Below are 26531 nucleotides of genomic sequence, written 5' to 3'. Positions count from 1 at the left end.
ATACACTTCATGACTTCTTCAATGGTGAGTTAAAGTTACACGCCACTGAACAAAAACCTTCAAATTTTAACATTACAACTTTAACAGGATCTGGGAAGATATTATCAGAAGTGTCAGCAGCACAATGAAATTAACACACAATACCCACCACACTTCATAACATTACCTCCTTTTTCACACAAATCAGACTGATTTGAAAGATAAGCATTTGTTTGAAAATTAATAGCAACATTCTTTTGTTTCATTTTATGCAGCTTTAAAGACCTAAGGAGACTTAGGAATTAATTGCAGGCTCCTAATAAACACAATGATGTAATGACGTATTTAACATTACTGTTTTTTGTTTGATTCCAAATAAATTGCAGATTTTTTTCTGGGTGTGATACTAAAACAATTACCATTTTGCAAAAAGGATAATTAATCTGCAATTTTTTCACATTAGATCATATATCTCTAAAGAGTGCCCACGGATTTGATAGTCTTCAGCTGCTGTGTATTTATTTTTCATTTTTTCTACTGATTTTTTCTACCGCCCCATCAGCGCTGACATTTAAATGAGTGAGTATTCAACACAAATGTGATCATTTGTACAGCATCCAACGTGGCCCCATACTGAGATGATTGCTTCTGGGAGCCATCCACGGGTTCTCAAATAGGGGGGAAAAGCCAGGCAAAATTTTATCAATTTACATTTTTCTGTGATTAATTTTTATGCAAATAAGGGCCCGACCGTGCTCCCATCTCACCTGAATCATCCGGATCATCAAAGACAAATTGAGCATCACTTATTTAAAAAATAGGCTTTAAACTACTCTACAGCTGTGTTGGAAAATGCTAAGAGCAGGGCATGAACTTCTCTAATATAATAGGAATAGATAAGAAAATGTCTTTTATGTGCATTTTGTACACAATGCCATAAACATGAACTTAACAAAATAAAAAATTGCCTTTGCTTTGAATATTCTCTGGTCTTTGTAATATTCAGCAATGGGAATGACAGCATATGAAACAATATTTTCCCAATTTCTGAATGCATAATCAGAAGTATTTCCCATCAAGCAAAATATACTGACCCTTACATGTCTTTGCCAACTTTCTATTGCTTCTGGATGAAAGTGTCTAATAAACAGATTAAATATGTAGGGGAAACAAAATGTCACAGAATTAAATGACAAATCTTAGTTTGTGATGGGGGTTCATATCGTCAGTATTATGTTGCATAAAATTGACGTAGCACATTTAGGTCTGTACAATCTATTTCTAAATTCACCAAACTTCCACTAAAATAATAGAATTATTTAGTTTGCATTTGGGTCCCATTAAAAATTATAAAAATCATATTGGATTTTTTCAAATAATAATATTCTCCAGATTTATGAACTACAAATAAAGATGTTTTCCATGCTACCTGGAATCAAGTTAACAGTGTGATTCATAAATACAGTCACAGCTTACAAATGCCACCTCAGCAGTAACTAAGTTCAATTTGCTATTTTTTAGCAAAAGCTATACTTTCTCACATGGTATCTTTTAAAAGTGTGCTTAGAATTTTTTATATATGACTCAGTTATCAAAATCTTCCCAGATGTCTCTTTTGCTCTCACTCACAAAAATAATCGCCAGAGCAGAAATAAATTGTTGACAATTCTCCGAGAATGGAAACAGACCACAGGGGGTCAAAATCTGGTTATCTGAATGGGTGATATAATCGAAGGTTCAGCTAAGCTAAGGGAATTTCAACATAAACAATGCTCTTATTTCCAAGAACGAATTCTCCTTTATATACAATAGTGGAGGAATGCCAGTCCTTTCCTTACTGCTGTGAGAAAAGTGCCGGAAAGGAACAAGATTAGAATCTTAAAAGCTGTCCTGGGGAGCTAAATTACTGTGCAGCGTACAGGTGAGGAGGTAAAAGGAGCAAAAATAAATGGAGTTTATTCCATGGTTTTTAGGGTTTATTTCACGAAGACAGAAATAAAGATATCTAAATCCATAGTTACAGTCACTCTGTGTGAGGTGGCTCTGTGTATGTGTGTGGCCACGTGTGTATGGAACCGTGTCATTGGCCTCTTCTCTCCCTCACCAACAAAAATATGCCACTCAACACCAAATTCCACAAAAAAAAGGATTCCTGTTTATCTCTCACTGTCCTAGTTCAAAAATAACCTGGAAAAGACAGGTGTTTCTTTCACAAAATATCACTAATTTTAGCCTGGTGAGCAATTGATGAGAAATAGGAGAATAACCAGATTCGTACAACTCCTCATACACACACACACACACACACACACATTCGTCTGGTCTGACCTTTGGTTTAAACTAGCCAGCACAGAACATCCTCTGCTGTGGTTCCATCAGAAGTGGAAGAAATCCACATAGTTCGTAACCTGGACATTTCGTATTCTCAAACAAAGGTGGGTGAAGAGCAACTCTCAGTCCCCAAGGATTTACAAACTCTACCCCTGACTTTAAGCAGCAGCTGCTTGGTTGAAAGCAGGTCAGCTGGCAACCACACAGCTGTTTTTTTAAAGTCCAGGATAGCTGCCAGTGTAATGTGAAAACCAGCCTGTCTCTCACAGAAGTAAATTGGCACCTCCCAAATGACAGGGGGAGCTGCTTCCACATGGGTCGATTGAGTACATTTGGGGACAATGGGACAGGGGACTGGAGAAGGAGAAAATCTTTAGGGATGACAACTCACAAACTTAGGGAAGAAATAAAGTTGGTCCTAAAAGGAGCGGAGCGGGAATCCAGAGCTCCTGGTGAAGGTCGCAGGGTCTCACAGCCCACACATTTAACCTTGGCTACAATCTTTTTTATAGAAATCAGACGACCCCTCCTTCCAACTGAACAATCATTCCTTGATAATCATTCCAAGGAAGGGGAAATGTATATAGCCCAATGACTTTTTACACATGTAGACACCTGTGCAGAAGCATAACCCCAAACAAGAGATAGAATATTTCCCTCACTTCACTTTACTCTCATTAAAATTATATTAGGTATTAATAAGGTGAGGTGGGGAAGGTGAAGCTCAAATATTAAGAAACTTGCCAGAGGTCAGGTAAGTGACAAGGCTAAGTTTCAAACCCATGATCATCTGACTCCGAAGACACATCCTCCTCATTAAGCCATAATGCCCCTATCAAATAAGAACATGGAAAACAACATATATAGAAATAAATTCCCAAAATAATTTATGTAAAATTAATAAATAGATCATTTAATGAAACAATTTACTAAAACTGATATTCCAATATACTCAACATTCAAAGGGATGCCATAATTTTCTTTAGGGAGATAAATTATTATTAGGGTCAGCCACATATGGCAGAAAACTCAAATAATAGTGGACTAATATATATATATGTATATAGATATATGTATACATATATCTATATACATACATATACATGTATATATAAAGTTTTATTTTAGATAGAAATTTATTTTTCTCTTATGCATAAATCCAGAAATTAGCAGTGCAACTGGTATAACAGTTATTCAGTCATTAGAAACCCAGACTTTGTCTTCTTTTCTCTCCACTATTCTTATGTCTTTTCCTTGTTATTGCCTCATGATCACAAAATGGTTGCTGCAGCTCCAGCCATCATGGCCATTTTCCAAGCAGCAAGAAGGGAAAGGTAGGAGTAAAAGGGTACCTGTCTAATACTTTAGCCAAAACCTTTTAAATAGTTTTTCCAAGGATTTTACCTAATGACTTCCACTTTTCATATCAGGGGCCACCTATATCTCCAGTGGAGATTAGTGAATTTAGTATTTGGTCTAGGCCCATTCCCACCCTTGATAATTAAAGAAGAGGGAAGAAGAAACTTTGGCAGACAATCAGTAGTTTCTTTTCCAGGAAGAGGAAAAAAATTGATCCATTTAAGCATTTAGAGTAACACAAATCTAAGAAACTCCAAATATCTGTAAGAATATAAACAGCTCTGCTCATAACCAGAACTCACTGTACTGAAAATTACTACCAAAAAGAATGGTATCCTTTATGAAGTGACTACTGAAAATAACTCCTACTGTATTAAAAAAATGCATATAATATATACATACGTATTTCTCTAAACAATATATATAATTGTGAAGAGACAATTATAGATGAAAATGGGTCACTCAAATAAATATTTCTTGAGTGTCTACAATGCCAAGAACTCTTATGGGCACTTGGGATATAGCCATGAACGGGACAGACAAGTTTACTGCTATCATGGAGCTTATAACCAACAAACGAATAAAGAAGGTGTGAAAATGGTACGTGTTATGCAGAGAATTAAAATATGTTAACATGATGGAGTGACTCTGTAACTAATTTATGTGGGGTTATCAGGCAAAGTAGGAGGCTACATTAAAGCTGAGATTTGAATGACAAGAAAGAAAGAGCCATATGAAACTCATGGGAAGAGTAATTGGGGCCAGAGGAACAACTGGTGTGATTATGTTCCATAAACAGAAGGAGAGCTAGGAGGCTGGAGCAGAACGGGGTGGGGACAGCAGTCATAGAGGTGGGCAGGAGCCAGAACTTGTAGGGTTTGGGGAACCAAGGTAAAAAGTTGAGATTTTATTCTAAACATGATAGAGACTGTTAAGGATGAGAGTAACATTATCTAACATTCAGTTAAAAAGAAAAGACTGGATGCTGATGGAGAATGGATGGTAGGGGAGCAAAAATGGAAATAGAAACAGCAGGCAGGAGTCAATTTCTATAGAAAAGATGATGGTTACCGAGACTAGAGTTTAGTGGAAATCAAAATAAATGGACAGATTCCAGATCTAGGCATGGAAATCAAGGAACAGATTCATCAGTTGAACTTGAGGATGGATTAGGTACTGGGGTGGGGCTGGTGATGGAAAAAGAAGTGAAGTGATGCCCAGGTGTTCAGCCTGAGGACATGGATAAATGGAGAGGACTAAAATAGGAGCAAGTCTGAGAAAGGAAAATAACCTTTCTAATTGGGATATGTTCAGTTTGAGATTCCACTTCCAAATGGAAATGTCTGGTATGAAATTGGATCTATGAGCCTGCAGAGGTTGTTGGGACTAGAGTTACGAATTTGGGAACCACTGGAATCCTGATGGCATTTCAAGCCTCGGGAGCAGATGAAGTCATCCATGGAGTATAGAGGTAAAAGAGAAGAGGTCAGAGGACAGAGCCCTGGGGTACTCAATATCGAGAGTTAGCACAAGAAACCAAAAAAGCAGGCAGCAAAAGAGACTGAAAAGGAGTGTCCAGTGTGGTAGGAGAGAGACCAAGACAAGAAAGTGTTTCACAAGTAGGAAGTATGAGGTTAAACGTGTCAAATGCTTTGAAAGATCATATAAGAACAAAGAAATGACCATGGCAAGACCTGTGTCACGTGTTGCAGAAAAAGCAGGTTTTTTCAATATTTACTTTAATGTGAGTGAAACACTGTTCCAGAATCAAGAGCACTCATATTCCAAAAAACCCCCAGACAACCCAAATTAACACAGACTTCTCTCTCTCTACTCCCAAGTTCAGTCTGAGAACCCTATCACTGACCTTGGGAATTCTGAAAATTAAAAATGAACCTGAGAATCTTATGTCCTCTTTATCCTCACTCTCTAATACACAGAAATGCACCAACATCACATCAAAATTGTCAAAATAAGTACATTTAAAGCTCATTTAAGTGTGTTTGTGCTCTCTTCTGTGCTTTACACATCAGAAACAAGCATGTTTGTGCTTTCTGGGTCTAAGACAGCACTACCAGGCAAAATATATTATTTCTGCTCAAATCTATTCCAGAATGTATTCATACAGTATTGGATAAAACATCCTATTTAAACAATATATAATATTACACATGCAAGATATTTCTCATACTCTTATCTAGGAAGCTATTTTTTAAACAAGTGTTGTGAGACGCCAAAAATAAAACCAATTCATGATTGCTCTTATGCAATGATGGGCTAGAAACCACTCAGGCTACTAAAAGTTGATTTGAATGGGAGGAAGAGGAGGTCAGAGGAAGACTTGTGTCTTTGTTTGGCGAGCTGGGGAGTGAACAGTTGTGTTTGTGCATGTGTGCATGCATGCCTGAGCCCAAGACTTGAAATGCAAAACTGAAGAATGATGTATCTCTACTCCAGCCAGCCCCAAAGTCTGCTAAGAAAAAAACTGCTGACATGGAGGAGATGTTTTCTCAAGAGATGTTGTAAAAATACAAGGCACCATAAAGGCTGCTTCAGAATCTTAGTGACAAAGGGCATGCTAGAGCTGGGGTGTCAACTACAGCAGAATCTATGTATGCAGTCGAATATGTGTATGCAGTGTAAGATGCCTTAGGTACTTTAATAGAGAAAAAAATAAAATCATTCTTATTAATAAAATCATTCTCATTTAAATGTATGCTCTCCAAGGAGCATAACCTAGTGTTATCACTGTGCAGACTGAAGGGGGCACAGCACTTTTTGGCATCTTGAGGTATTTGTAGTGTTGACATGCACTGGAAGCCATGTGGTCACGGACGCACCTGTAGTACAGGTAACATCCTTCCTTGCAAGGTGTATGTCCTTAACAAGGAAGCTACAACCAAAGAATATGAGAGACAAGAGGACTATCCATAAATATACGTGAAACACTGTGGAGATGCTCAGGAATAACCAGAGAGAGGTAAGGAAGAAGAGCCAGAAGGGCTAAGATGCTCCAGTTAGCAGGTGGGGCTGTTACCCAGGAAACATAGCCATTTACAGTGTGACCTTATTTGTACCTCAGGCTAATGAGGTCTGAGGACATTTGGACTCCACCAATAATAAAGCACATGTGTTTTTATAATACAATTCTATGTTTACTTTCTTATTAACTGTATTAAGCTATTTACACAGTGGAATTGTACTTAAAGAGTTATTTAGTAAAGACATGCCACAAATAGTTTCACTAATGTTAATCACGCAAGTGCAGTGAAGCAAACTTATGTTCGAGAAAGTAACATGGGTGAGAACTTCCCATTCTTGTGATACTTTCCAGGCCAGTAGACTTGAAATTACGCCATTCCAAAATAATTCTGGGGTGGGAAGCTTCCTAGGATAATACAGCCACATTTAAGTGAGAGTTATGAAGAGAAGCTGATGTGAGAAAGCTGTAATATTGCTGGCATAAAAATAGGTGCTGCCAGGGCGTGTGGCAGTTGACAGATGGGCTTGCGGAGGGAGGGCTAAGGGACATCCCTGGAAACCATGAGGAGGCCAGCCTGAAGCAGCAGGTGCTCAGCTATAATGGGCGCCCAGGACCTCCAGGGCAGATAGGAGGGAGCAGCTTTAAGGAGGAGGGTGGCATGACACCTGGGAGTAAGTGTGGCTGCAGAAAGGAACCAACCCAGAGACAAAGTGAGCCCATGCAACGTCACTGGGCTTGGTGGACACTCTCAATAAGCAAAATGTCAAATTCTAGATGTCTAATTCTAAAGATTGAACAGTATCACTGGCGAAAACCAGCAAGGCTCTTAAGTAACGTGAAGGAAAATTCAGTGGCTGCTGGGTCAGATGCCTGGATTAGGAAGCTTTAGATGAGATACTCATTCAGGGCCTGCCACATCACTAGGATCTGCTGTCACTCAAACCCAACTAAACCAGTTGTACAAACCTGCACACCCGATCTCTTCTTTCTTTCTCCTCATTTCCCTTGTCTTCTCCGGCTTGAAAAATATATATACTCTGGAGGTATCTAGTATGCATGACACCAAAAGAGGTTTCTTTAGGAAAGATTGTACCAATAAATATATATGTAAATTTTTTTCTAAATAAAGTGGGTGGTAAATTGTATTACATAGCATTAGAAAAAGAGAAGAACAGGTTCTTAAAACCTTTTTGGGAAAAACTAAACTTACTGAAAATGGAAATTAAGGATAAAACAGGATGGAAAACCATATACTTCATCTACATACTTTTTATTCATTCAACCAGCATTACCTGGCACCTACTACTGTTTCTTTGTTGGGAAAACAAAGATGAAAGGGATCTGCTCCCTGCCTCAAGTTTTCTAAGAAAGAAATATTACACAAATAAAGATTTAAATGCTCTCTCTTAAGGTTGCCATGTGAAAGACAAATAAAATTATGCTTATTTCTATAGGATATCATTTGAATATATGTTAACTATAAAATAAGGAACATCAAGTCATTTAAAAAGAAATGCTCTATTTTTTTTAATCAAAATTTATCCATATGTTAAACTTATAATCCTAAATGTTACTTTCAGGAGAACAAGGCCCTGAAATGGTACCAGTCTGGCTAAAGGTTAAATCCTTATGATGGACAAATAATGACTGAAGACAAACCAAGACAGCCTCCTCACAGTGTAATCTCTCTGCAGCTGAGTGGAAGATCTGACCTCCCAAGAATCCTTTAAACCCAGATTCACTGAGGCAGCCCTACCAAAGATGGATACCAACCTGACTTTTCAGACTCAAGCTATTCAAGACAGGACTCCAAAGCAGGCTGCAGCATGCTCTGAGAAAGAAACTGCTCCTAAGTATTACCCAGTAATAACTGATGCCCCTACAGCCTGGCTCTTGCTCCCATCACCATGGTGATTTGCTGAGTCACACCTTCAGCAGGCCTTATAGGGTACACGGTTAGATGCATGGGGAGGCCATGATAGTACTGAGAGACATAAAGCTGAAGAAAAGACTGAAGACTTTAATCACAAAGAAGCCTGCAAAACCAAAAAGCCCAAAAGTTAAGACATCTGGTTCGAGGTATTTTGTAAGACAGTGTGTAATATTTCAGGGAAAGTTACTAGTTCCTGATTGTCAATATTAAATATTAGTCTTGATATAAAGAATCTAAAATAAAATTAGATAAAATTTGCTTTTATGTATTATATTCTAAGAAAATAAGTACTGAATTTCACCCACAGTATAATGCAAAAATCATGGTGAACTCAAACCAGTTTGCGTATTTGGTAACAAATTCTAAATCAACTAAGTTAATTTTAATTTCCAGTCACAGAGTAGGTTTAACTTTTCTGAATACTAACCAAGCTTTATTTATTTAAAAATTGAAATGGAATTCCATGTAAAGAAATTATATAAAATTACTTTCCCCAAATATACTGAATTCTACCAAATATTTAAAGAAGAAATAAAACCATGAATGCAATAAAATCTTTTCCAGGAAACAGAAAAGAGTACTTCCCAGCTCATTTTATGAGGTCAGCATTATCCCAATACCAAACTCAGACCAAGATCTATCCAAAATAGAAACTACAGACCATTATTTCCCATGGACAGAGATGCAGAGAATCCTCAACAGATTATGATCAAATCAGATCCAGCAAATTAAAAAAAAAAAAAGGATGAAACAGCACATAAACAAGTGAGATTCATTATAGGAATTCAAGACCTGTTCATTATTTGAAAATGTCAACGTAATTTGCCATATTAACTAAATAAGGAAAATCATATTCCTTAATGGTACTGGGGTGGTGAGAACAGGATTCTATGCATTTGTAAAAACCCATAAAACTGTACACCAGAAAGAGTGACTTTTACTGTTTGCAAATTAAAAACCAAAACCTACAAAACAAAACCAACAGGGGTTTGGGGGGAATCAGGATGGAATACAGACTGTAGTAAATCAACCTAACTATATTACAGATGTATAACACAAACTCACTGAAGGGGTGGAGAAGAAAGAAATTGACCTAAAAGACTGTGAAAAACAAGTGTTTGTCTATATCTTGGAAGGCTAATGACAAAAAGAAATGCACACAAACATTGCACCCCATTTATTAAGTTTGTTTCACATAGTAGTAAAGTTTAGCAATTCTGACACTCTTACATATATGTTAAAAGTTGAACAAATGAGAAAATTATATTATACATGACAGGAACCAGGTTTCTCACTGTCAAAGAAAGAAGTTTCAAATAACCTTACAAATAACCAAGATGGGAATGTTAAAATGAACCTTGTAGTGCTGGATCAGAGTCAAGCAGACCCATGTGAACTCATGTTTATTTTACCATATATATATAGATATATAGAAGACATAGGAATAATACAAAATTCACATGTTTACAAAGATAGTATATATACCTATATTTCCTGGATCTGTCTGCTAAGAGGGCTTAGGAGAAATACAACCCAATAGTGATAAGCACACTTAGCACCTAGACCTTGGTTTCTAAATAGCTTTCTCCAATGAAAATGGCTGATACTATGGTTGAGGTAGGGGACACACAAGACGATCCTGGAGCATCTTGCACTGTCAGAAAGTAAGAAAAAGTATAAAAGAAGGGGGAAAAAGTACAGTATATGTCAAAAGGATACAGGAGGTAAACCGAAAGAGCTTACAATGCCTAAAATGAACAATTTGAGCAAAAATAAATAAATAAAAGTGTTGGACTATATTACGCAAAGAATATAATAAATATCCATGGGCCCATATGAATATAATTAAGAGGCTGAATAAGTAAGTAAATGGGGGAGAATGGGTTAATCTTCTTACAAAAGAATTCCAATTAATAAATGTAGAAAACATGAGGGTAATAAAAAATTCCCATTAGAACAACGATAGTAATAATTGCAACAGGCAAGATCCACTGATAAATACTAAATTAGTGAGCAAAACTTAGGAGAAACTTGATATTTGCATAGCCTCTAGATACTGCCCCTCAACTAGTTGTTAATTATTGTGGTGTCTTAACTGTGTCTACCAATTTTTTAATACTCTTCCCTGCCAGAGGTAGAGCTTAATTCCCTTTCCCTTGAGTGGGGGCTGAACTATTTGCTTCTGACAAATAGAGTAGGAGAAGGGAAAAAGAGTAACTTTGCAGTGGAGAAATATGGCAGACACCATCTTAACTAAGTTATCAAGGTTAATATCACCAGTAATACATAATAGTGATATCATGCACACCCTGATATAAAGCAATGAAAAGGGCAAATCATTTCTGTGATATATTTCCCCCAAATGTGTAACTTCAGTCTAGTCAAAAGAAAATCTCAGACAAGCCCTAATTGAGAAACATGCTACAAAATACTTGACCACTATTCAGAAAGGTCAAGGTTATGAAAGACAAGGAAACATTGAGAAATTTAATAGAATAAGGAGATACGACTACTACAGGCAATATGGTATCCTGTATTGGCTTCAATAATAGAAAAAAGAATATTAATGGAAAAACTAGGGAAACCTGAATAAAGCCTAGTTTAGTTAATATTATTGTACCAGTGCTGACTTCTTAGTTCTGATAAATGTACCATGGTGAGCACCAGGGGAAGCTGAGCAAAAGGGGTATACAAACTCTGTACTATCTTTATAATTCTTCTGTAAATCTAAAATTATTTCAAAACAAAAAGTTTTAAAAGCATTACGTATTAATTTAATTTCATCAGACGTGCTGCTTAAAAATCAGTATGCTTTTGTTTTCCGAGAATTTCCAAGAAGTTGAACAGGTTCTTGGCTGTTATGAGAGTGGCAACATGTGAGTGTAACACTAGCCTGAGAACCTGAAGCCTTTGGTCCAAATTCCAGCCCCACCAACAAGCATGATCCCCAGGCAACTGGGGACCTCCAGCACCCACTCCTTAATCCTTAAGATAAAGAGTTTCCTAATCCTTAAAGTAAGGATTTTTGGACAATATGACTCCTTACAGACCTCTTCTATCATAAAAAAAAAAAAAAGAAAAGAGAAAGGTGGAGGGGAGAGAACTTATATTTCTATGAAAATATAAAAGTTAAAGTATATTTTTTCAATGTAAAATATATACCAAAAATACAAATGTCAATAAATTAAATAATTATTGGAGATGTTAGGAGCATAGCAAAGACCATCTGACAGTGTTGGTGAGCTAGATGAAATTGCAAAGAGCACTGATATGGGAGGGAAATCAACCTACCTCTATTGGTCACCAACCAGAAAGAAAAGATACATCAAAGCCAGTAGCTCCAAATAAGAGGTACTGTCAGTCCTAGCTGTGAAGGAGTGGTCAGGCCCATCATCAACTGCAAGTGCAACACCAGGGACATTGTTTCATGAAGAAGCATGTTAGGGCACCTAATCAGCTCGTTGAGAGTAATGACTACTCCTTCAGACACACACTGAATTGCTTAATTCTAACTTTTAAGTCATAAATCCATTCATTCAAGCATCACAGTGCTCTATATTAAATGAATACCAAAAATATCCAGGAAAGAGTTTAGTATAATTGTCTTCAATACTGTTTGCAGCCTTTATTATAATATTTAGTCTCTTTTTCTCATTTAAGCAATTATCAGGGCTGCTATGGCTCCACAATAAGGTCTTAGAAGAGGAAGATTCTTTGCCTTCTGGTTCCTGAAAGCAAGCTTATTAAGAATGACATAGGAAGAATAGCAAGCATTCATTTTCTAAATTTCAGGGCCCTTTTCTGTAAAGGTCAAAAGGTACTATAAAATGTGTCAGGGAGCTACACATGCAGATATTCACATTTCACGTAGAAATCCTTTTGGACTGCAAGTCTCTAAGTGGGTCTCTGTGAGAGGCAAGTATTCAGAATGTTACTCTTTTCCCAAGAGAGAGCAGCTTTTGATTGTGGAACATGTTACATTAATGAAGCTTTGTTGGCAGCTGGTGAGTGAAGCTTCTGGGTAGCATAATGCATTTTTCCTAATACTGTGTTAAAAAGTGCCAAGCCTGAGCCATGTTCCAATTACTTGGGAAAGAAACCAAAAGGGTACAAGCGAATACTATTTTTTTGGTACTTATTTATTTTGATACAGTTTCAAACTTACAGAAAAGTTACAAAAAGAAAACAAAAAGCTGCCATATATCCTTTACGTAGAGATATATAATATATGTAATTTGTGAGGAGATAATTGGAGACTACATATATCCTGATCTTCATCAAACTTTCATCCGTTAGTATTAGAATCCATTGATGATTCTTACTCAAATCAATTATTACATGACTGTTGTAAAATGGTAATTTTTCTAACTAAATCACTCCTTCAACATTTATTAGTTGGCATTCTACTCTGAGGAAGAGCCTATCTTCATCTTTTATTTATTTATTCATTTACTTATGTCAGTGTTGACTCATGAGTTATTTTATTCAATGGTCTGTAATTCATTGTCATTATTTACTTTGATGGTAAAATTGTCGAGTGAAGGCTCTTGAAAGAGCATTTAAGGCACATTAGGTAAGTTTTCCAAAGTTTGCTTTAGAAGCAAATGGTCACTTTGCCTTCGAAACATTTTGAGGCAAAAAAAATTGTGTCCTCTTGTTTGAACAGAAACACTAACAAATCTTTTCCTTGCTTAGGAACTCCTGTCTAGACACATTACTCTTTCACAGCACAAAATCTCTGTTTTGCTCCCTATCCAGGGCTGCAGTTAATTACATGAAGAGACAGATGCTGAGCAGCCTAAGGCTTTCTCTGCCACCGCGGCGAGGCTGAGCTCCACTCAACAAGCAGGTAGTGAGTGAAGACAAATGCTGTTTGACAAGGCAGCATATCCCAGCACCCAGGGATAGAAAACAGACAGGCCACTCTGTGTTCCCAAGCAAAGACAGAGAAGTATCAAGCAGATTGTTTCTGACAGAAATCATATCACAGCCGCACTTCTAGACAAAGTCCGTGTGAATGAAATGATACACTTTCTGTTTCCCATCCTCCCCTTTAACAAAAAGCGAGTATGTCAAAGGTACATTGGAGGTGACAGCTCAATGCAAGGTGGTTAGCAAGATTTTATAAGCTTGGTTTCCCTTTGGAGATATTAAAGAATCAGCAACAGTTCATCGATTTGGATACGGTAGGTATTCCTCTTGATTCTAATGAATTTCCAGGTTCCTAAATACTACAGCTTAAGTACTCTATGTTCACTGAATGTTGTGTCAAAATAGAAAATTAAAGTCATGAGCAGCCTTTATTTCACAAGGAGAAATAGAATAAATTAGACTTCCCCAAAATTTATTAAGCAAAGATTAGCAGGAAAAATACTTTCCCAAATGTAAGTTCATGCTAGAATATAGGCAGAAGTTACTTTTAGAGGCCACCTAATGACTTATTCTTAGTCATTAATGGATACAGAAATGGCATACAAATAAAAATTTCTCCTCAAATAGTATCATTTGGAAGGGAATGATATTTTATTCAATACAGAAATATTCAATAGTTATGCCAATGCTTTACTCATTAGTTGTTAATGAATGTGAATTTGAATGATTCTTGTCAAAGCATAACTAAATTATTTTAATATATTTGTTTTTAACATGTTTGTTTTTCATTTGGTTCATTGAGGGTACTTAAATATTATGTCACAGAGACAATAAATCAAACAAATATGTAAGTTCTAACCAACTGCTGTTTTCAGAAGTCAAAAAAGAACCCAAATACAACCTGCTGTGAGCCCAACTGTTGATGGAAGACCAACAACAATGATTATTCCCAAAGGAGAAGAGGGAGGGGCACCAAACAGATATTCAAGGGACCAGAAAGAACCAGAATAAGCTTTATGCAGAGAAGATTAACAGTTCACTTTAGGGGAAGTAGAAGAAACTGGCTCTCAAATTATGTCACAATTTCTGTTGCTTTAAATAATCTTTCAATTATTCCTTTAATTTTCTTATGCACTGTGTCCACTTTGTGTGTGTGTGTGTGTGTGTTTGAGAGAGAGAGGGAGAGAAAGAGAGACGCATGTAGAGGAGACCTCTAATATGAAATGGGGTTGTCAGGAAAGCCTTGCAGGAGGAAATGATACCGTGGCTGACATCTAAGCCAAGACCTTAAGGATAAGTAAGAGTTAGTGGGGCAAAGAGAATAAATTCTAGTGTAAGGAAACGTCATAGGCAAAGCCTGGATGAACAAGTATAATGTGTCAGACAATGAGAGAAGTGAAGTATAGAGTGAAAAAAAGTATATCTGGAAAGACAAGGAGGATGGATCATGGGACCTTTACAGCCTAGGCTAAGCAGTGTGATACCAGTCAAGGATGTTAAATAGAGGAAGGACAGGATAAGATTTGTATTTTAGAAAGAACAACAGTGTGTAAAATGTGTTAAAACTGAGAGAAAGGTAACCAATTTGAAGGCAATTTTCAAGGAATTTTCAAGGAAGTTGAGAGGTTTACAGTGTCTTAGAAATTAACTCTGTTGGGAGTGAGGAGATAGTATGGATGATGGGTAGGTTTCTGCTTGGACAACTGGTGGCTAGTGATGCCATTCATTGAGAGAAGGAGTTTTTGGGGGAATGATGATAAGTTTTGGAATTGCTGAGATGGGCTTCCCGGTAAAATTCAAAAAGAGGTATCCAATTACCTATCATAGAAGAAATTTTTGTCCTAAATTATTTATGAAGAAATATATGAGAACCACTCTTGTAAATGTTGAGGGAAACAATGCAGTTTGTGTGTGTGTGTGTGTGTGTGTGTATGTGCCCAAATGGAACCAAAGTTTGCTGCAATGATTATATTGTCAAATAGTATACAAATCCCTCTCAATTGTCGGACCATTTATGTTCAATATACAGAATGTTAAATTTCTTTCCAATATGAGAAGCTAATCTAGAATGCCTAAACCAAAGGACTAACTTGTCCTTCACATTTCACTGGAATGCAGTATTTAAGGCCTGGCCAGGGGATGATATGCTATAATGGTTAAGAATACAGTTAAGGTCAGTCTTCCCAGGTTCAAATCTCATGTTACCTCTAAATAGCAAAGTAATCATGGGCAAATTTTTCTCTGTGCCTCAGTGCAGTTTCCTATCTATAAAATGGAAGACAATACCTACCTCATTGAGATTTAAAACAGATAATATGTCTAAGCATTAGAAGAGCACTTTAGTAGGAACTGAACACATGTTTGCCACTATTTTATAACAACTGTTAGCATATCTGGATGGATGGATGGATGGATATTCGGTTCTCCCTGAACCCATCATGCAGAAATTAAGAATATTAAAACATATATAGTGAACTGACATATCTCCTGGTGCCATATAGCATATTTTATATTCTCATCAAAATAATTAAAAATTCAAAAGGTTGACTTGTTGACTTGCTATATCTATTACATATACACTTGTATGTGTATATATATATACAGTAAGTCCCCTACATACGAACCTTCATGTTGCGAACTTTCAAAGATGCGAATGTGCGTTTGCATGTCCAGTCACATGAGTTAGTTCATGTGTCTGGCGTACATTGTCACGTGCGTGCATTCTCTGCAAGTGGTTGTGCTTTTCTGTACTCTACTGTACAGTAGTACTGTACTACTGAGTACAGTAGTACAGTATCTTTATTTCAAGCCCAGGATGTCTAGAAGCAAGTGTAAAAGCAGCAGTGATATAGCTGGTATGGTCCTACCCAGACATCACTGGATTGTTTTTTTCAAGAGGGTAGATAGAATTTAATCCAGCAAGGAACCAGAACCTGTGCCATCAACATCAGGCACAAGTGAAATTGCAGCTTGCCCTCCGCCTCCTATTGCTGACGATCCTTCAGCTCTACCATCTCCCACCTCCTCTCCCTCCTACAGTCAATAACTCTTCTTGCCTGTTCACTCGATGCCAGCCCCTGTATGCCAGCTGTTGTACTGTACTACTGTACTTTTCAAGGTACTGTACTGTAAGATTAAAAATGTTTTATTTTTTGTGCTTGTTGTTTATATATTACTTGTGTGAAAAGTATTATAAACCTATTACAGTACAGTACTCTATAGCCGATTGTGTTAGCTGGGTACCTAGGCTAACTTTGTTGGACTTAAGAACAAAACTGGACTTAAGAACATGCTCTCGAAATGGAACTCATTCGTATGTAGGGGACTCACTGTATAAAAATCTTTATTTAGTCAATCAAACAACAAACTAAAAACATGGTGTTGATCCTCTACAATGACAAATCCTTTGTTAGAGATAGTCTCCTTTCTTATCTCCATCAGGTGGTCCATCAAACCTGCACCCATCCCTGTTTCTTGTTGTTAGTCCACCCCCAGCAATGGTGACTTCCTCACACCACCTGGATTGCATGGTCAGCCACAACACAACCCCATTAGAGCCCAGACCTTCTGTGTTGCTCGCTAGCCCACTCCGCTTTCCCAGTTCTTTTCCTGGGTCCTGGGGCACAGCTGCAATAAAACAGAGCTCTACCAGCCTGTCACACCACATATTCACACAGTCCAACTTCAAGGGAGCTCTTGCTGCTCTAAGCAATCTTTTTAGTCACTCAGTTCATTTCAGTTCAGCCCAATTTAACAAAAATATACTATACTATACTATACTATGGTATAAAGATATACTATATGCAGAACACTTTGTTAGGCAATAAAGGATAAAAGAACAAGACTAACCCTATTCTCAGAGAACTTATAATCTATCAGGGGAGCAAAATGCATGTGGCAAATGCCTCAAAGGCAGGATGGTGAAAATGGTATAGGATTTCAGATTTTTTCTTCTCTCCTTCAGATTATCCCCTCAGTCTTTACCCTCAGCCAATGACCACAACTTATAGCTCACTGAGATCATGGCTACTTGATATAAACCCCTACAGAAACATGTTTCACCATCTCCATACATTTCTAGCTTCTCATACTCATTAACTCTTCCCTCCATTCTCTGCATTTTTTACTTTGATCTATCTCCTGTTACTGATAAGGCACCTTCCTCCCATACTTGTGTCCTCCTTGGCCAATATCTTCAACTTTTTCTTCTCTGCCGTCCAATATGCACATAGCTCCTCTTCCTAAAAGAAAGACTGATCAGTTTTTATTTTCACTTGACCCAGGCCACTGCCAAACCTTTCCACGTTCCAGTTCAACCCTACATCTACAAACCTTTTTTCACCCACACTCTCAAAACTCTCTCAGGCATCACCAATGTCTTCGTTCTCGATCAGGTCAACAGCTTTTCCCCTAGTCTCCTTCTCTTTGATGTTTCTATAGCCATAGATACAGAGTATCATTCAATTCTTCTAAAAACTCTCTATGCAGCTTGCTTGATGATACCACACAAGGGCAGGATCTCTTTTTAATTCTCCAACCAGTACCTGCTGGTTTGTTTGCTTGCTTACTTGTTTTATACTTCCCTTTCCTCCTAATTGTGAACTGCCTCCAAGGGTTAGTTCTAAGCCCCCAGTCTTCCCTTTCTATAGATTCCCATATAGGACACATATATTCTCATGGCTCATCTCTGGGCTGATAACTCCCAAATTCCTATGCCCAGGCCCTTTCTCTCACAAGCACCAGCCCTTGTGTCCACAACAATCTACTGAACAGAGCAGAGGCTCTGGGATCAAACTATTTCAATCCAGCTTCCTGCTCTGTCACTTTCTAGCAGTGTGTGTAACTGGAAATGTTTAATCTCTCCATTCCTCAGTTTCTTCAACTTTAAATGGAAAGGAATTATAATGCTACCTCATAAAGTGGTAATAAGAATTTAATGAGATTATCCATAAAACACAATACTTTGGCTGGGTCATAGTATGGGCTCCGTAAGTATTAGCTCTAACAATACTATCAATAATAAAGTAATAAAATTCCAAGTTTAAAATGTCATGATTATAAATAAAAACTAAATAATCAAATTTAAAAAAATAAACCCTTCGTGATAGAGCAAACAACAACCCCTCTAAGATTGTTGTCTTCTAAAATTCTTCTAATAATTTAAATTCAAAAATTTAGCTCTAACTTTGATCAACACTATTCTCCCATATTTACATCTAGAAACCACATTCTATTTTCTTATAAATGATTCTCCTTTCTGCTCTGTAGTGCTCATTGTTACTCCTACCATCCCACCAAGACCTTCACCTCCCCATCCATCTTGAAGATCACAACACAGACAGACTCCATAGGAGGGTAGAATGGTGCTGGGATAGACACCTTGCTTTATAACCAACTTGTTAGGTAAGTCTCTTAACTTTTCTAGGCCTTCGCTTCCTCATGAGTAACTCAAGGAGGCTGGATTCTATTTTCTTTAAACAAGTTCTAAAATTCAATAATCCTTGAAATTATGAAGACTGTTGTCACTCTGTTTTAAAATATATGTACCACGTAGACAGGAAGAATAAAACAGAAGTCTACATTATTAAAGAGCTCAGATGTGAGACAAGAAAAAGAGCTTCTAAGAAACTGGAGAAAAGGTAATGTTTCATCTCAGTGACACTGAGGGATTAAGCAGGACCTCTGATAGTGACATTTATAACCCATTTACAAGGAACTTGGTTCTAAAGTAAAGCAGGCTTGAAAACAATATTGTCTTGAAATGGGACCATTAAAGATTGCTGAGTGAGGATTCCTAATATTCACCTGAAAGCAAAATAACTGGTTCCTCAGTCTCAACAGGCTGAAGGGTGGTGAAACAATCCACAAATGAGACATTAGAATCTGTATTTCAGAGGCAGAACAATGTAGTTATGGAAGGGGCTGGCAGGTGAGAGTTTCGGAAATGTCACTGGAGAGGAGGAGAGGAAAGAACTGAGAGGCTGGGGCTGAATGGGTCCTTTGTGCTCTCCTTCAAGTTACCTGGGATAATAGCGGAACTTGTGTTTAGGGGAAAACTGTGATCAAAGTGCCAAAAGGGGACTTAACTTCATGTCAGTAGACAGTAACAAAGTAGGAGTAGAGGGCAGTCCTATTTCTACAGATGGCACATCCCTCTACAAAACTGGGATTTTAATAAGACAGTGAAGGAGTTATCTGGAATCAGCAGTGAAAACACAGAGTGCAGAGGGCACTGATCGCCATCTCCCTTCCTCAGAGGGATGAGCAGACCTCCTTTAAGAAAGTTAAAAGCAAAGCAAGTCTCCAGGGCATGACTGGATTCATTGGAGAGAAGGAAGTAGAAGGAACATTCAGGGAAAAGGGAGAGGGGAATTTGTTGACCAAGAGTTGGGAATTCCAAAAAGCAAAACATAAGCTTTGAGAAGGAAGAATGGAAGGGGAGCTTGTGACAAGGAAGAAGTGCAGAGAATGAAAGAGATGAAAGGTCTGAGAGAGAAGCTCCTAGTAGCTTATATTATAGGGGTTGACAAAAAGAAATGGAGTAGGCAGTAGGGTGGATTTAGTCCTAAAAGAGGGAGGGTATTGGAAGCCTCTTATAATTCACCAAGAGATGAAAGAGAGGGAAGGAGCAAGCAGGTACGGATGAGTCAGGAGCTCCAGTATGGGCTTGGTTAAAGGAGCTGCTGTAGGGATTTCAAATGCTTCTTTTTATTTGTTGTTATATCTCTCAAGTGTGACAGTTTCTTGGAACCAGATATTCTACTCTTTTTTTCTTTTGTATCAGACATAGCATTTCTCTCTACCCACAAAAGACATCAAACCAAACTGCCAGTTTGACAAAGGCAATGGTTTTAGATTCAAGAAGACTGGGATGCTTGCAAGTGGAAAACAGGTTACACTGAAATGATCATGAACTATATTGCCTGTCCCTGTAGGCAACACTGATTGAGCATGTTCTTAACTGGCCAGAAGAAGGGAACATTTTCACATAAGTAAAAATAAATAAAATAAAATATATAACAATTCAAATTTCATACTTAATGTAAATGTTTTAAATGGAGAATTTTCAGTGATGGACTAAAATGGATCACAATGAAAAAGGGACTGTTAACACATGAGTGCTCAAAGCACAGGAGTGGAAAAAGCAAAGGTGGAAATGTCAAAAGTAATTATTTCCCTATTTAGGATATATACAAATAAAAAGACTGCTACTGCAATAATATTAGATTTTAGAAGTTAAGATAAAATCCACATCCAATAACAAGACTATATAACAAGACTTTAGTTTGTTTCAGGATACATTATCACCTTGAAGGGAAAATGCTTTATACAAAAGAATTACAAGTCCAGATAAATCAGATATCCACCTTTATCCTGCAAAAAGACTTATTATTATTTTTTAAATAAGTAAGAACAATTTAAGGTATAGTGGCTCATATCCAAGTTATTTAGTTCCTTCTGTAAATTTAGAAATTTTTTGATAACCTTAAAAGGTCTGTTCCAGGAATCAATGACATCAAAGATGCATTCGTTTTTTATTGCTACATAACAAATTATCACAAATTTAACAGCTTAAAGCAGCACTAATACATATGATCTCATAGATTCCATGGGTGTGGAGTCCAGGCGTGGCCTGGCTGGGTCTTCTTTTGGGATCTCACAAGACTACAATCAAGACGTTGGTTGGGCTGTTTTCATCCACAGGCTCAACTGGGGTGGAATCCACTTCCAAGCTCCCTCAAATTGTTGGCAGAATTCATTGTCTTGCAGCTGCTCAAGGTCCTTCCAGATGCCACCTACACTTCCTTGATGCATGACCCTCTCTATAGCCGTTGACATTATAGCAGTTTGCCTCTAGAAACCTAGTAGGAAACTTTTTCACTTAAGTCTGCTAAGATGGAGTCTCATGTAATATTATGTAAAAAGAAAGTGACTTCTAATCATTTTTTGCCATATTCTGTTATTCAGAAGCAAGTCCTAGGTTTTGCCCACCCTGAAGGAGAGGGCATTCAACAGAGCATGATTCACAGAGGGCCACTTCATGGTGTGTCCCTCACAAAAGATAAACTGACCTAACCAATTTTGTTGTGAAAAATATATTTTTTTAAAAGTCAGCAGTTTATTTTTTTATTTTATTTTTATTTATTTTATTTTATTTTTTAAAATTTTTGGCTGTGTTGGGTCTTCATTGCTACACGTGCGCTTCCTCTAGTTGTGGCAAGCGGGGGCTACTCTTTCTTGCGGTGCACAGGCTTCTCATTGCGGTAGCTTCTCTTATTGCAGAGCATGGGCCCTAGAAAGCATGGGCTTCAGTAGTTGCAGTGCACAGCCTTCAGTAGTTGCAGCGCAAAGGCTTCAGTAGTTGCGGCTTGCGGGCTCTAGAGCGCAGGCTCAGTAGTTGTGGCGCACTGGCTCAGTTGCTCCGCGGCATGTGGGATCTTCCCAGACCAGGGATTGAACCCATGTCCCCTGCATTGGCAGGTGGATTCTTAACCACTGCACCAGCAGGGAAGTCCCGTGAAAAACATTTTTAATGAAGAATATTTTTAAGTGTTTTTCATTTTATTAGCTATAAATATTTTTATCTCAACGAATTCTCAAAAGCAATCTATAATAATTTAATACTATAAATTTTTTTAAAGTATGAGTATTTACATAACCAGGTAATTCCTTAGAACACTCTAACCCAAAGCTACTGTTCTGAATATAAATTTTTTTGTTTGTTCAACCATTCACCTTTATTAACCATTCATTTTTGTATACAATAATTTCATCAGTAAATAACGTTAGTCATTTTCCTTTTTATTTTACTTTTTGAATTTTTTTTTTATACAGCAGGTTCTTATTACTTATCAATTTTATACATATCAGTGTACAAATGTCAATCCCAATCTCCTAACTCATCCCACCACCACCCCACCCCCCACCTCTGCTTTCCCCCTTTGGCATCCATACGTTTGTTCTATACATCTGTGTCTCTATTTCTGCTTTGCAAACCAGTTCATCTGTACTATTTTTCTAGATTCCACATATATTTATTAATATAGAATATTTGTTTTTCTCTTTCTGACTTACTTCACTCTGTATGACAGTCTCTAGGTCCATCCACGTCTCTACAAATGACCCAATTTCCTTGCCTTTTAGGGCTGAGTAATATTCCATTGTATATATGTACCACATCTTCTTTAGCCATTCGCCTGTCGATGGGCATTTAGGTTGCTTCCATGACCTGGCTATTGTAAATAGTGCTGCAGCAAACACTGGGGTGCATCTGTCTTTTTGAATTATGGTTTTCTTAAGGTATATGCCCAGTAGTGGGATTGCTGGGTCATGTGGTAATTCTATTTTCAGTTTTTTAAGGAACCTCCATACTGTTCTCCATAGTGGCTGTACCAATTTACATTCCCACCAAGAGTGCAAGAGGGTTCCCTTTTCTCCACACCCACTTCAGCATCTGTTGTTTGTAGATTTTCTGATGATGCCCATTCTAAATGGTGTGAGGTGATACCTCATGGTAGTTTTGATTTGCATTTCTCTAATGATTAGTGATGTTGAGCAGATTTTCATGTGCCTCTTGGACATCTGTATGTCTTCTTTGGAGAAATGTCTATTTAGGTCTTCTGCCCATTTTTTGATTGGGTTGTTTGTTTTATTAATATTGAGCTGCATGAGCTGTTTATATATTTTGGAGATTAATTCTTTGTCCGTTGATTCGTTTGCAAATATTTTCTCCCATTCTGAGGGTTGTCTTTTTGTCTTGTTTGTAGCTTCCTTTGCTTTGCAAAAGCTTTTAAGTTTCATTAGGTCCCATTTGTTTATTTTTGTTTTTATTTCCATTACTCTAGGAGGTGGGTCAAAAAAGATCTTGCTGTGATTTATGTCAGAGTGTTCTTCCTATGTTTTCCTCTAAGAGTTTTATAGTGTCTGGTCTTACATTTAGGTCTTTAATCATTTTGAGTTTATTTTTGTGTTTGGTGTTAGAGAGTGTTCTAATTTCAGTCTTTTACATGTAGCTGTTCAGTTTTCCCAGCACCACTTATTGAAGATACTGTCTTTTCTCCATTGTATATCCTTGCCTCTTTTGTCATAGATTAGTTGACCATAGGTCTGTGGGTTTATCTGTGGGCTTTATATCTTATTTCACTGATCTATATTTCTGTTTTTGTGCCAGTACCATATTGTCTTGATGACTGTAGCTTTGTAGTATAGTCTGATGCCAGGGAGCCTGATTCCTCCAGCTCGGTTCTTTTCCCTCAAGATTGCTTTGGCTACTCGGGGTCTTTTTTGTCTCCATACAAATTTTAAGATTTTTTTGTTCTAGCTCTGTAAAAAATGCCATTGGCAATTTGATAGGGATTGCACTGAATCTGTAGCCCACTTTGTGTAGAATACTCATTTTCACAAAATTGATTCTTCCAGTCCAAGAACATGGTATATCTCTCCATCTGTTTGTGTCATCTTTGATTTCTTTCATCAGTGTCTTATAGTTTTCTGTGTACAGGTGTTTTACCTCCTTAGGTAGGTTTATTCCTAGGTATTAAAATAAACAATCTAACCTTACACCTAAAGGAACTAGAGAAAGAAGAACAAACAAAACCCCAAGTTAGTAGAAGGAAAGAAATCATAAAGATCAGAGCAGACATAAATGAAATAGAAACAAAGAAAACAATAGGAAAGATCAATAAAACTAAAAGCTGGTTCTTTGAGAAGATAAACAAAATTGAGAAACCTTTACCCAGAATCATCAAGAAAAAGAGGGAGAGGACTCAAATCAATAAAATTAGAAATGAAATAGGAGAGGTTATAGTGGACACCACAGAAATACAAAGCATCATAAGAGACTACTTCAAGCAACTCTCTGCCAATAAAATGGACAACCTAGAAGAAATGGACAAATTCGTAGACAGGTATAACCTTCCAAGACCGACCTAGGAAGAAATAGAAAATATAAACAGACCAATCACAAGTAATGAAATTGAAACGGTGATTAAAAATCTCCCAACAAACAAAAGTCCAGGACCAGATGGCTTCACAGGTGAATTCTATCAAACATTTAGAGAAGAGCTAACACTTATCCTTCTCAAACTCTTCCAAAAAATTGCAGAGGGAGGAACACTCCCAAACCCATTCTACAAGGCCACCATCACCATGATACCAAAACCAGACAGAGATACTACAAAAAAAGAAAACTACAGGCCAATATCACTGATAAATATAAATGCAAAAATCCTCAACAATATACTAGCAAACAGAATTCAACAACACATTAAAAGGTTCATACACCATGATCAAGTAGGATTTATCCCAGGAATGCAAGGATTCTTCAATATATGCAAGTCAATCAATGTGATACACCATTTTAACAAATTAAAGAATAAAAACCATATGATCATCTCAGTAGATGCAGAAAAAGCTTTTGACAAAATTCAACACCCATTTATGAAAAAAACTCTCCAGAAAGTGGGCATAGAGGGAACTTACCTCAACATAATAAAGGCCATATACCACAATCCCACAGCAAACATCATTCTCAATGGTGAAAAACTGAAAGCATTTCCTCTAAGATCAGGAACAAGACAAGGATGTCCACTCTTGCCACTATTATTCAACATAGTTTTGCAAGTCCTAGCCATGATAATCAAAGAAAAATAAATAAAAGGAATACAAATTAGAAAAGGAGAAGTAAAACTGTCACTGTTTGCAGATGACATAATACTATATAGAGAGAATCCTATAGATGCCACCAGAAAACTACTTGAGCTAATCAATGAATCTGGTAAAGTTGCAGGATACAAAGGTAATGCACAGAAATCTCTTGCATTCCTATACACTAACAATGAAAGATCAGAAAGAGAAATTAAGCAAACAATCCCATTCACCATTGCAACAAAAAGAATAAAATACACAGGACTAAACCTACCTAAGTAGGTAAAAGACCTGTACTCTTTTCATTCTTTTTTCTTTATTCGGTTCCGCGGCAGTGAATTCCACCATTCTTTCTTCCAGGTCACTTACCCGTTCTTCTGCCTCAGTTATTCTGCTATTGATTCCTTCTAGTGTATTTTTCATTTCAGTTATTGTATTGGTCATCTCTGTTTGTTTGTTTTTTAATTCTTCTAGGTGTTTGTTCTTTAATTCTTCTAGGTCTTTATTAAACATTTATTGCTCCTTCTTGATCTTTGCCTCCATTCTTTTTCCAAGGTCCTGGATCATCTTCACTATCATTATTCTGAATTCTTTTTCTGGAAGGTTGCCTATCTCCACTTCATTTAGTTGTTTTTCTGCTGTTTTATCTTGTTCCTTCCTCTGGTACATAGTCCTCTGCCTTTTCATTTTGTCTGTATTTCTGTGAATGTGGTTTTTGTTCCACAGGCTGCAGGATTGTAGTTCTTCTTGCTTCTGCTGTCTGCCCTCTGGTGGATGAGGCTATCTATGTGGCTTGTGCAAGCTCCCTGATGGGAGGGACTAGTGGTGGGTAGAGCTGGGTGTTGCTCTGGTGGGCAGAGCTCAGTAAAACTTTAATCTGCTTGTCTGCTGATGGGTGGGGCTGAGTTTCCTCCCTGTTGGTTGTTTGGCCTGAAGTGACCCAGTACTGGAGGCTACAAGCTCTTTGGTGGGGCTAATGGCAGACTCTGGGAGGGCTTATGCCAAGGATTACTTCCCAGAACTTCTGTTGCCATTGTTCTTGTACATGCGGTGAGCCACAGCTGACGCCCGCCTCTGCAGGAGACCTTCCAACACTAGCAAGTAGGTCTGGTTCAGTCTCCTATGGGGTCACTGCTTCTTCCCCCTGGGTCCTGATGCACACACTACTTTGTGTGTGCCCTCCAAGAGTGGAGTCTCTGTTTCCCCCGGTCCTATCAAAGTCCTGCAATCAAATCCAGCTAGCCTTCAAAGTCTGATTCTCTGGGAATTCCTCCTCCCATTGATGGACCCCCAGGTTGGGAAGCCTGACGTGGGGCTCAGAACCTTCACTCCAGTGGGTGGACTTTTGTGGTATACTTGTTCTCCAGTTTGTGAGTCACCCACCCAGTGGTTATGGAATTTGATTTTATTGTGATTGTGTGCCTCTTA

The 26531-nt window shown here is 37.6% G+C and overlaps 1 protein-coding gene across 11 annotated transcripts in view; it reads right to left on the bottom strand.

Annotated features, from left to right (window-relative positions):
* Positions 1-26531, bottom strand: part of DCDC1 (doublecortin domain containing 1) — a 471890-nt gene that overhangs the window by 99521 nt on the left and 345838 nt on the right. For 6 of the 11 annotated variants that reach the window (XM_082343681.1, XM_082343680.1, XM_082343677.1 and 3 more), the window contains one exon: positions 7619-7699. The exons of the other annotated variants lie outside the window; for them this stretch is intronic. In XM_082343681.1, coding sequence (XP_082199807.1) covers positions 7619-7699 — 81 coding nt within the window. The remainder of the gene's footprint in view (positions 1-7618; positions 7700-26531) is intronic. 11 annotated transcript variants of the gene reach the window in all.

This window comes from Balaenoptera borealis, assembly GCF_965194805.1.
Source record: "Balaenoptera borealis genome assembly, chromosome: 11".
In the NCBI taxonomy this organism is placed as follows: domain Eukaryota; kingdom Metazoa; phylum Chordata; class Mammalia; order Artiodactyla; family Balaenopteridae; genus Balaenoptera; species Balaenoptera borealis.
Note: the sequence above shows the minus strand (reverse complement) of the source record. Positions and strands in the feature narration are given on the sequence as shown.